General features: G+C 42.5%; 1 protein-coding gene across 5 annotated transcripts in view; it reads right to left on the reverse strand.

Moving 5' to 3' along the window:
• The window catches only part of LOC124383401 (signal transducer and activator of transcription 1-alpha/beta-like), a 29,002-nt gene that overhangs the window by 3,678 nt on the left and 12,824 nt on the right, over positions 1-12,500 (reverse strand). For 4 of the 5 annotated variants that reach the window (XM_046846006.1, XM_046846008.1, XM_046846007.1 and 1 more), the window contains exons 9-20: positions 11,753-11,911; positions 11,550-11,642; positions 7,981-8,040; positions 7,870-7,899; positions 7,677-7,767; positions 7,546-7,584; positions 6,891-6,974; positions 6,623-6,721; positions 6,255-6,390; positions 4,981-5,036; positions 3,717-3,811; positions 1,008-1,141 (exon numbers count right to left, since the gene is read on the reverse strand). In XM_046846006.1, the coding sequence (XP_046701962.1) occupies positions 1,008-1,141; positions 3,717-3,811; positions 4,981-5,036; positions 6,255-6,390; positions 6,623-6,721; positions 6,891-6,974; positions 7,546-7,584; positions 7,677-7,767; positions 7,870-7,899; positions 7,981-8,040; positions 11,550-11,642; positions 11,753-11,911 (1,076 nt within the window). The remainder of the gene's footprint in view (positions 1-1,007; positions 1,142-3,716; positions 3,812-4,980; positions 5,037-6,254; positions 6,391-6,622; positions 6,722-6,890; positions 6,975-7,545; positions 7,585-7,676; positions 7,768-7,869; positions 7,900-7,980; positions 8,041-11,549; positions 11,643-11,752; positions 11,912-12,500) is intronic. The other variant, XM_046846009.1, reaches the window with a different exon arrangement.

A 12,500-nucleotide genomic window follows, 5' to 3' on the forward strand; every position in this document is an offset into this window, starting at 1 on the left:
ACGTTCTGCGCCGCCAAGCGCGGCTTTCGCCTCCCGTTCATCGCATAACATTTAACAACAAAAGGCATATGTGCACTAACTAACAGCAGAGATTAACCAGCATACAATACAACACCTGGAGCAGCTGTAAGCCTTGATTTTTCCGCCACTTCCGCAATTCTTCTGCGTGCAGCCGCAGAAGAATTGCGAAGTGGCGGAAAAATCAAGGCTTACAGCTGCTCCAGGTGTTGTATTGAGGGATAATCGACGTTAGATAATCCGAGATAATCGACGTTAAATGGCAAATTTTTCCCCCCTTGTGCTCGAGATATTAGGGTTCGGCGACATAACCGATAAAAAATGCTTAGAAAAAGCGAGAATTTGGCGGTTCCACTTCAAAAACGTCGACTTAATAGGGTTGTCGAGGTAACCGAGGCTAGATAACCGGTTCCACTGTATAATATATATATATATATATATATATATATATATATATATATATATATATATATATATATATATTTATATTAGTTGTGAAGTGTTTAATACACTTTGGATAAAACTGCTTGCACCACGCAGAGAACAGACCGCATTTAGCGGCATACAACTTCCTCGTGGAGGGAGCTCTGGATACTACCTCACTACTTCGGTAGAGAGACCAGCGAGAGTCCATCGAGGGGCCACCAGCAGGTGGAAAAGTGCAAGTCACTAAATACTGAATTCTGCTATAAGCTTAATTACAACTTATACGGTATAAAGTAGGGAATTGTATCTTTCTTGGAAGGGGAGATAACTTTCATATATATGTATTTATATATACACCTTACATACTGTACATCCCGTATACTGTACACTATATATGCATCTTATCTATCTATCTATCTATCTAATATATATATATATATATATATATATATATATATATATATATATATATATATATATATATATGTACACACACGCATACATACTGTACATCTATCCATCTATCTATCGATCTATCTATCCTATCATTTCTTAGCTCTTACCGTTTGCCTGCTTCACCCAGGTGAAGGTGATTCCTCCTAGATGACTCTCGCTGAATCGCAGCAGGAATGTCCCAGACTCCTGGTTCTTCAGCAGAGCACGCTCCATCTCCTTACTCACAAACCCCATGATGTACCTGCAGATGGTGCAAGGTATGCTGGTTATTTTCTTCAGTAGCCACACAGGTACAAGAAAGACACACTGTATGGTCAACAGCACCATATGCTGTTGACCATACATGGTTGACCATACATGGTGATGAAGTCTGGAATTGCGATAGGTCAGAAGGAACTCCGACCAGCCATATGTGGTTCTTCTCCAAACTGTTAGTTGAAGACACACAAGTGTATAGAATGCCACGGGATATGGTAGCAACCTTTCTATTCTGCCCTTGTTCCTTCCTTTCGATCCTTCCTTGCTATGCTTCCTTCCTTCCTTTCTATTTTTTTCTGTCCTGTTGTTTCTTTCATTCTATTCTTTCTTTCTTCTGTTATCTCTTTCCTTTCTTTCTATTCTTCCTTCTTTCATTTCTATCTTTTGTTTTTTCTTTCCTTACTTCCTTTCTTCCTTCATTCAATCCCTTGTTTCTATCCTTCCTTATTATTCTTATTTCCTATTATCCCTTCCTATCCTTTCTTCCTTCCTTCCTTCAATTCTATCCTTCCTTTCTATCCTTCCAAAAGACGTTCTCTTTTGCACTTTGCACTTTTCCACCTCCTGGTGGCCCCTCGATGGATGGGCAGACCATGGTAGCTGGTCTCTCTACAGAAGTAGTGAGGTAGTATCCAGAGCTCCCTCCAAAAGGAGGTTGTATGCCGCTAAATGGCGTCTGTTCTTTGTGTGGTGGGAGCACCACCACTTGGCCCCAATTAACTGCCCGGTTGGTTCAGGGCTGGAGTCCCTGCAGGAACAGTCTGCTGCAGGGTTAATTCCCTTGACCTGAAAGGTTACGTGTCTGCTATCGTGGCTTATTGTACTCCTCTTGCTAAGCAGTCGCTGGGTAAACACCCCTTGGTGACACTTTTCCTGCGTGGCACATGGAGGTCATGGCTGTGCTCTTTCACACTATGCAGAGACTGGTCAGTGGAGCATGATTGGACTCTTAGAATGTCTCTAGGTTATTCATGTAACCCTAGTTCCCTGAGGGAACGAGACGCTGCATCTCTGAGCCAAACTCCCTGCATCCCTACCGCACCTTCCTTCTCTTTGCAAGAGCTAGTGTCGGCTCCATCGCTTGCGCTCTTTGTAGCTTTCTGGTCGTGATGTTTCCCTGCCGGTGACGCCGCATCTCATCATTGGCCAGATTTCACACGCGATTCAGAGCATGAACAATGCGGAAGCGTTAGCATTGTGAGGCAGCGTCTCGTTCCCTCAGGGAACTATTGTTAAATACATAACCTAGAGGAGTTCCCATCAGAGTGGGACAAACCTCGTTGAAACGGGCTGATGAGACCCAAACTAGATTGTATAGCCTTGTTCTATAGTGCGCAGGACCCATTGAGACATCTGGCAGAGCTTCCCAGGCTCTCCAAAGGGTATCAGTCTCTTGAGATTGACCTCGAGTACGCTGGGACAATGCCCTGATGCAGCTCTAGTGGCGAGTCATCCTGGTCCACAACGATGCCAGGTGGAAACCGAGGAGCGAGCTTGCTGGAGCTGGTAGTGCCCACATTTACCGAACGATTTCCCTGAAGGGGCCAGTGAGGAACGGGCACCAAGGAAGGCGGTGCTACACGCCCTCCGATCACCCCCCAGAAGGTCCTGTCAGGACCTTTTGGTCGAAGCCCTCTTATTGAAGATGACAGTCCTCAGGTCTGTCACCTCATGGGGCTTCGGACCAGAGCGCTTGTCGAGCTTACTGGACAGAGGGGCTTAATGCTCATTGGCTGGCCAAGCTATATCTAGCTTCTCTACGGCCCGTGTCACAACCTCCAGGAGCTCCTCGCTCTCGGGCTCGCTAGCCTAAGAGGAAGAGAGTTGGAGCGCAGGGAGAAACAACCTCCAAAAGGCGTGCTTCCGTAGGCTGCGAAAGGGACCTGGACCGGGCAGGTGAGGTCCACCTGCAAAACCCAGGAACTGTAGCACTGCTCTGCCTCAGCATGAGCAGGATCAGAACCGCAAGGAGTGAGGGCACCCTCCTGGAAGAGTGCCCAATGGGGGCGGCGCGATCACATCGACATGCGAGCGCAGTGCTTTCAGTCAACTCCCTCGAGAACCAACTTAGCATGCTCTGCTCCCAAACAATCCACACAAAGGCTGTGTGTGCGTGATATACAAAGCCAGCTCCATGAAGATATGGCTGGAGTGGAAGATCACTTGATATAAAGTTTCAACCCAATCGAACACCTTTGTGGTGAATGTAAATGCTGACTGCACTCCAGGCCTCCTCACTTACCTGACTTGAATGATTCTCACATAGATCTCCACAAAATCTAGAAGAACATCTTCCAAGAAGAGTGGATTATAACAGCAAATGAAGCTTGCTGTTGAACAGCAAAACTAGATGTGGAATTGGATGTTCAAAAAGAACCACCGATCTTATGGTCAGGTGTCCACAAACCTTTACACATACAGTGAGTTTTTAAATGTGACTGACACTGGAGACTCCTTCTATAATTGTTGAATTAAAAAATTCCAAAAAACGTCTAAAGGTGAAAATTAATGGTGCTTCTTTCAGGAGGTTAGTTTAGTTTTAGGTGCATTTCACTCACCCGTCAGTCCAAAAAGGAAGTAGATGTTTGTTGATAAGCTCCAGGATGGAGTCGAGCCACAGCCAGAAACTGAACGACGTCCCGTGAATGTTTTCCTGAAAATGCAGCAAATAGCAACTGTAAGTGCAGGTAAAGAGAAATGATAGTAGATTTCGTTTATTACGGCATCATCTCTACAGGGTTTCACACTCTCTTCTCTAATCAAACAGTCATGTGCAGTGATATCAGGAAGTATTTACTCCTGCAGACATAACACCAAGTCAATAAAGCTTTATTTATGTATCTGGTAAATGCTAAACTGTATTTTTCATAATTTATCTGTATTTCTTTATTTTTTGTTCTTTCTTTTTTTTATTCTTTTTCTAGCTTTTGTTCTTTCTTTTACCTTCCACTTTCATTCTTTCCTTCTTTATTTTTTTATATTCTCCTTTTTATTCTTTCTATACTTCCTATTCCTTCCTTCCTTCCTGTCTATCCTTCATTCCTTTATTTCTTTCAATCGTTCCTTCCTTTCTATCATCACTTCCTTTCTATATTTCCTTCCTTTTTCCTTCCTTTATATCAAGATTTTAGCAAATTCTATGCTAATTATTACAACTAGTGTCCTGTAGGTGGCGATAACACTTCAACCTTCACACCAAACCTTAAGGAGCATGAGGAGCTGTGTATTGCATGGATCGTAAGATAAGATCATTTTACCGACTTGTACATTTTAATCTTGTTCAGCCAAGGATACATTTTGTGAGAAAAAAAAATTAAACCTGAACTCAACACTCAGCTGAGGCTCCTGGTCCCCATGTCATTTTTATGAATGTGATTTTTATCTGTATCTTACAGCTGCAGTTTAAAGCTTGTATGTAAAATAAGTTGGGAATTATGAACTTATTGTTTGCATTTAAAAGCAAACATACATCTAAAAACAAATAAACCAAACACTTGAATCGGAGAAGGGACTCAGGAGGTGAACTAATTATTTCTGGTTTCTGTTTTCTGTTACAGAGTTCTGAGGCGCCACACTGTTTCCGAGTCGTATAGACCAGGAGTCCCCCAACCACCAGGCCACACAGAAAGAACAGACATTTTTTTCTTCATTTTTATTTTATGGACTTTTGCAATTTGCAGGGTGTTTTTGTGTATATTCAAATACAAATAAAAAATAATTCTTTTTACGATGACAGAAGATAAATGAACCAAGGTCTGAAGAAACAAAGCAGGTCTGTATGAGCGTTACAGTGACGGGAATAAACTGCAGTGATTTGCTCACCTTGATAAACTTACACCAGTTGACAGCAGTGTCCGGGTCTTCCTGAGCCTCAGGACCTGTGGGACATCACAGTAATGATAATGACGACTTTTCAAATGACTTCAAATGACTTCATTTCCAAAATGAGTTCGCTCCTCTTCTCAGTTACATTATAGCAGTTATAAACACTCCCTCATCTGTCCCTGTCTTTTTCCTATCTCTTTTTGTAGTTAAGTGAAACCCAAAACATCACAGGGGTCACAATACATTACTCTTCAATCCTTAGACTATTAGAAAACAATGACACTGACACTGGAGACTCCTTCCATCAATCTGATTAACGGATTTTCGTTTTATCTGAAATATTTATTTAAGTTAGTAAAACTACTAGGCATGTGATTAAACCCATAACTTAACATTTAGCTTAATGATGGTTTTTGCATTGTAATACAGTCCCTGTCAAAAATCTGGAAACAGTGAGTGTGTTACGGTTTTCGAGACACACGTTCACGTTACTTTTGTTTCTATGCCACAAACTTGGTAATGTAACAGTTAAAAGATTTTCTTTGACCAAACCAATCTATAAACATCCAGATGTTTCACATTATTTGAAAAATCCTCCCTTAGCATGAAGAACAGATTTACACACTCTCGGCATCCGGACAGTTTGTTTCTCCAATTGTTGAATGCTGAAATACTTTGCTGTGCCTCTTATAAAACTTTCTAAAGATGTTCTTCACTAGTTGGAGAACCCACTTCATCCCAGTGCAGTTTAATAGGATTTAGGTGCTATGACTGGGCAGGTCATTCCATGATAAATACACTCCAGATGACTGTTTGCTCTCTCAATAACGCTTTGGCTCATCAACTTGTTGTACGGTGAAGTCTGTTCCAATAAGCCGCAGTCTATATGGAACTGCATGGTGTTAAAGTATGGAATGGCAGCCATGTTGTTTCGTGATTCTTTTCACTTTCCAGAATAAGTCTCCAGCCTCCAAAACAACCCCAAAATATTAAGCTTCCACTTCAATGTGTGGGGGTGAGGGAGTCTAATCACATCTTCTCTCCTGTTATATGTCTTACACAAGTTCTTCTGTAAGAGACAAAAATGTCCCAGAGGAGACAACAGTGAGGGAAAAAAACTCCCTGAGATAGTATGAGGAAGTAACCTTGGGAGGAACCAGACTGAAAAAACCCATCCTTATTCTCATTACCAAATGTCCATTCATTACAGTTCCATCATGCGAATGCGGCTGTGTGTGATATGCAGCAGAAAGGAAATATGCTCAGCTCACCGAGTAGTTTATCTGCCAGCATGCTCAGCTGGTCTGTATTAAGGCCTCTCTTAGTAATGGAGGAAAACTGCCAGCTCAGGACCTTGGCCAGCTCTCCCCACATCATTGGAGGAGGGTTCAGGAAAAACCCAAGGTTCTGAAACAGAGATGATGTTTTATTGTGTGAGTAAATAAATAGTAAAGCGGAAACTGGTAGTTAAGTGGTTAAGCATTGGGTATTGGAATAGCATGTGTTCAAATCGCAGCTATACATAATAATCCACTGCTGGGCCCTTCTGCAAGGCCCCTAACCCTGAATAAGATCAAGGAGCCAAATGCTATAAATCTAAATATGCATAAAGAAACTTCTAATGGAAAACACCTCCTACCTGATAATCAGTACAGAGCATGTTAAACCAGATGATGGAGGCCCAGGCACCTGGAATCTGGCTGTTATGAGATATAATCACTATAGGAAGTGAAGTGGTCTGGGTTCAATCAATCACACACACACACACACACACACACACACACACACACACACACACACACACACACACACACACACACACACACACAGTACACTTAATACTCAACCTCCTTAAAGATTCCCTTCAACTTTGGATATCCACTGTATCTACTAGGTCTTTATTTTACCATAATATCGATGGTGATATCTGATTGTTTGAGTTGAGTCTCAAAGCTGAGCGAATGAAGTTGTTCCGTGATGAGAAGAGGAGACTGGGGGAAGAAAAAAGAGACTTGTTACTCACATCATTCATAACATACAAGCAGACTTTTTAAAAATCTAGAGCTGGACAAAAGTTTGGGACACCTGAACATAAAATTGTTATGTGCTTCCATTTGCTGTTGTGATAACATCCACTTTTCTGGGAAGATGTTTCACTAGATTTTGTGTAGATTTTGTGCTCATTCACAGGTATGGATGTTAGTAAATTCAGGTACTGATGTCTTGCCTGAATGTGACCTATTAATCATGCATGGATGTAAACGAGTTGGAGCTCTGTAGCAGGAGATCTTGCAATTTAAAACATGTAGAGCATATCTACATGGAGCTGGCTTTGTGCACACGGGCATTGCCATGCTGGAACAGGTTTGGGTCTCCTAGTTCAATTAAAGGGAAACATTTCCCCCAACATTGTGCTAACAGTTCGGGGATAAACTGCATATGGCTGAGAAAGTCGGATGTCCCAAAACATTTGGGCAAAAATGTATTAGATTTTATTTTATTATTATTATTATTATTATTATAGATGATATCCAGTTAAGACAGTAGTTATAAATTCCCAACCTCATTGGCTCTACCAACTGACTTCTGTTCTTTCAGTTGCTGTATGGAAATAAATAAATAAATAATTACGATTTGGATAGTTATATAAGGAGATAAATTAATATCGCGATAACTTAGTATGTAACTCGTACCAAGTGCCGGAACTCTGCAGACAGGCAGCCGTTTGATTCCTCCATATTCATGACCTTGGTGCTGGTTCCTAATATATTAAACCTACGAAAGCTACACCAGAAAATGAAAGTAAAGATCTAACATCCACTGTTCATTAGGCTTTCCAAAAAAAGTACCATGTGTTATATTAGGAACATTTGTTTCATCTCTTACCCCTTGAAGGTATTCTTATCTGTTAAGTCCCTATAGAGAAAATGATTTATGAAACAATGAGTTACAGGTAATAAAAATGGGTAAGTTTAGTATTCTGATATATCGTCGTACTTATCCAAGGAGACTTTGACTTTAAGCTGGCAGTTCAATTCCGGGAGCTTCACCAGCAACCTAGTGAAAAGGTAAACACAACGTTCCATACACAGCAATAAAGCAGAAAGAATTATTTCTAAGCTCATCTATTGTAATTATATATCAATTTATATATTTTGGTTTGAGTTAACTCTGGTTTTCATTTGCATTTTCCCTTAATATATGGTCACCTAAAATTTAGGTTAAGATATGGTCATTTGAGAAAACATTATTGACATTGGTGTTTATTTAAATCAAAATAAATTTAAGTTAACTCAGTTCATATGTGGTCAGATAGATAGATAGATAGATAGATAGATAGATAGATAGATAGATAGATAGATAGATAGATAGATAGATAGATAGATAGATAGATAGATAGATAGATAGATAGATAGATAGATAGATAGATAGATAGATAGAACTTTATTGTCATTGCATAGTACAGGTACACAGCAACGAAATGCAGTTTGGCATCTACCAGAAGTGCAAAATGTAGCAGTCGTGCAAAAGTGCAGATAAAATATAAGTTAACTGTGGTGTTTAGTAGTTTATATTAGGTCATTTGAGTTACCTGTGGTACATATTTCATTGTTTATATAGATAAAAAACATATCTGGTTCCTTGAGGGAACAAGACGCTGCTTTGAAAGCGCTTTCATGTTGTCCATGCTCTGAATCAAATGTGTAATCTGTCCAATGGAAAGCGCAGTGTAATCTGTCCCAGGGAGCTACAAAAGCACATAGTGTGAAGTCGGTGCTAGCTTCTGTTTGTTTATGAAGTGCTCTGTGTGTTTTCTATTGTTTGTCAATTGTTTGTTTAAAATGATGGCTAAAGAGAAAGGGACTAGGCACACCTACCGACTGTGTGTTCCTCCCTGCCCCCGCTATATCACAAGTGGGGATACACACAGTCTTTGTGTGGCTTGTCTGGGAGCAGACACTCTTTGAGGAGGGTGCCCCCTCTCTTCGCGGTATTGGGATGGTTTTGAGATGGGCTTGTGAGTCGTAGGTTAAGGAGCTTATGTAGGTTGTGGCTCGAGCAGGCATATCAGGATGACCTGCTGCAAAAGCTGGATGTGGGAGACATCTCGGGCAGCCAGGAGGTCCAGGAGCTCCGCCGTATGGTGGATTTAGCTCTCAGGGCCACAAAGGAGACCGCAATGGCCATTGGCTGGCCTATGGCCACCCTAGCCTCCACAGAAAGGCATTTGTGGCTTAGATCCCTGCTGCTGGACGCCGCCTCTAACGCCGACTGGCCTGTTCGGCGACTCTGTTAACAGTTCCAAGAGGCTAAGAAACAGTCAGCGGTATTCCAGCAGTTTCTCCCACTTTCCCTGCTTGGTGGGCACAGCCCCAACCACAACCCAGCATCTCCCGTCATTGGGAGGAAAATAAACAGATCCTGTGAGACGCTCTGGACTGAAGTCTCAGGAGGTGGCAGATCTGAGGACTGTCATCTTCAATAAGAGGGCTTCAGCCAAAAGGTCCTGACATATGATGTTCTGGGGACCATGCTGGGAAAGGAAATGTTGCACCTTCTTCGAGGCTCCTAAAGCTGCACCAGGGCATACCAGAGGTCAGTCTCTAGTGCCATACCAGAGTTCAGAGAGATTGATACCCTTAAGGGACTATCTGGCAGCCTGGGAAGCTTTGCCAAACCTGTCCCAAAGGGTCCTGTTCACTGTAGACAGAGGCTACATGATTCAGTTCGGTTCTTGTTCGCCTGGTTCGATAGGGTGTGTCACACCATAGTGGGTACCGAGCAGGCCCTGGTCATGGAACAAGAAGTAGACATTCTCTTGAGGAAGGAGTCAATCGAGGTGGTCCCTTCATCAGACAGAAAGTCCGGGTTCTACAGCCGGTAATTCATAGTTCCCAAATAAGATGGTGGGTTGCGTCCTATCCTAGATCTATGTCAGCTAAACCGCTCACTTTAGAGGCTCAGGTTCAAGATGCTGACCCTCAAGCAGGTTGTGTCGCAAATTAGATCCGAGGAGTGGTATGTTATGGTAGATCTAAATGATGCATACTTTTATGTATCCATCCTCCCTTCTCAAAGGTAGTTCCCGAGGTTTTCTTTCTGGGTCGAAGGGTACCAATATTTGGTCCTTTTATTTGGTCCTGCCCTCTCACCCCACACCTTCACAAAGTGTGTGGATGCGGCTCTGGTTCCCTGAGGATTCAAGGCATCTGCATCCTAAACTATATCGACAATTGGTTGATATTAGCTCATTTAGAGCAGTTAGCGGCCCGGCATTGAGATGTTTTTCTCACTCACATGAAGGAGCTAGGGTTTTGGCTAAACAGCAAAAAGAGTGTGAGAACCACTTATTTTGGCAACTATAAGAGTCAAACCTTATGTGCGTGCAGCTATCTCCTGTCCGCATTGTGTCCATCATTACGGCCATCAGGAGGATCAGAGAAGAGCAGTCACTTACTGTCAAGCAGTTCCAGAGACTGGTCGGGCTTATGGCAGCAGAGTCCAATGTGATTCCCCTTGGCCTACTGCACGAGACCCCTTCAGTGGTGGCTCAGGACCCAAGGGTTCTCACGAAGGGGCAATCTCCTCTGTACTATTCAGACAACACCTCGGTGGTTTCGTACATCAACCACCAGGGGGTCTTCGCTTATGTCTCTTGTACAGGCTGGCACACCAGATCCTCCTGTGGGTTCAAGGGAAGCTTCTTGAGTGCAGCATACATCCTGGGCAGCCTAAAACAAGCAGCAGATGCCCTGACGAGACAGGGATTAAGACCCGGGGAATGGCAGCTCCACTGTCATGTGGTGGAGCAGATCTGGAAGAGATTCATCAGGGCTCATGTAGACCTTTTCATGACTCAAGAGACACCACACTGCCCCCATTGGTTCTCCCTTACTCCCCCAGGCCCTCTGGGGCTGGACGCCTTGGCTCAGGTATTGCCAAGGCTACGCCTGTATGCCTTTCCCCCCGCCATGCTGCTTCCAGGAGTTCAATTAAATTAAATTCATTTTTATTTGTATAGCCCTTTTAACAATAAACATTGTCTTAATGCAGCTTTACACAGATAATGTGCTCGAGTTTCTGAAAGGGAATGTTTCTACTTTACATATGAAACCCTAGTTCCCTGAGGAAACAAGATGCTGCGTCTCCATGCCACACTGGCCCTGCAGCACTTCCTAATCCTTACAGAAGCTGGTGCCAGCTTCACTCCATGTGCTTTTTATAGCTTTCTGGTCGTGACATCATCCCGCTGGTGACGCCATGGACACATTCTCAAAGCATCGTTGACACAGCATACATACGTAACCTAGAGACGTTTATTCTGGATTGAGTAAACTGGTGTACATTTAAGTTCATTTGTGGTTATTTGACTTTAACTTTATTTAAGTTGCCTGTAGTGTGTAGTTATCTGAGGTGAGGTACAAGCTTTTGAGATAACTGTGTAGCTTTTAGTTGATCTGTAGTCGTTCGATAAAGATATTCATTTGAGTCATCAAATTTGAACTGTTCCAGTATCACTCAATATAACTCTTGAGCGTGAGTTCATTCATGTTCTATTTACATACCTGAGTTTAACTGTGAACTGTGAATTAGTCTTCAGCACCAGGGGCCTCTCCGGATGAGTGGGCATGCATGGCTGTCTTTCTACCACAATGGAACTGAAAGACACATCACAAGCACTCGCATCCTGCACTTGCATGTAATCCTGACCACAAAGCCAAGCCAAATACCACCTCTTACTGTGAAACCGACAAAGAACATGACGTACTTGATAAGGAGGTTTTTGAAGAGCGACAACACCTGCTCCTGCATTGAGCACATGTTCAAAGCGATGGGGTCGTTATCGTACGTGAAGTTTTGCACCAGCTCCTGAAGCAAGTTCAGCTGATGACGAATCTGCTGCAAACACTCAGCTACTGAGGTAAACCTGTGGTGTACACGTTACTTTATTTAACTTACAGAAAAAAGGTATAAAACACACTGTCTGTCATGCATATGCACTCAGACGATGGAACCATCTTGAAGAGTAGATGGACATCAACTCATCTACTCACACACACACACACACACACACACACACACACACACACACACACACACACACACACATACACACACACACACACACACACACACATACACACATACACACACATACACACACACACACACACACACACACACACACACACACACACACACACACACACACACACACACACACACACACACACTCACTCAAATGTGTGTTACCGAACTGTACAACCTGGACTTAACACTTAACACACACTCATTCAATCCATTACACCACCATTTATTTATTATTATTTATACTTGACCATACTATACTCCTTAACTGCTGTTTTTGCACCTTTCACTGTATTATACTGTTTACATGCTGTTTTTTGCACCTCTGACTGTATTATACTACACTGTTTACATGCTGTCTTTTGCATCTCTTGACTGCTGCTGTTTTTTGCACTACATTATTCTGCTTATATTCACTCCCAGGTATA

This window comes from Silurus meridionalis, chromosome 3 (genome assembly GCF_014805685.1).
Source record: "Silurus meridionalis isolate SWU-2019-XX chromosome 3, ASM1480568v1, whole genome shotgun sequence".
Taxonomy (NCBI): Eukaryota; Metazoa; Chordata; class Actinopteri; order Siluriformes; family Siluridae; genus Silurus; species Silurus meridionalis.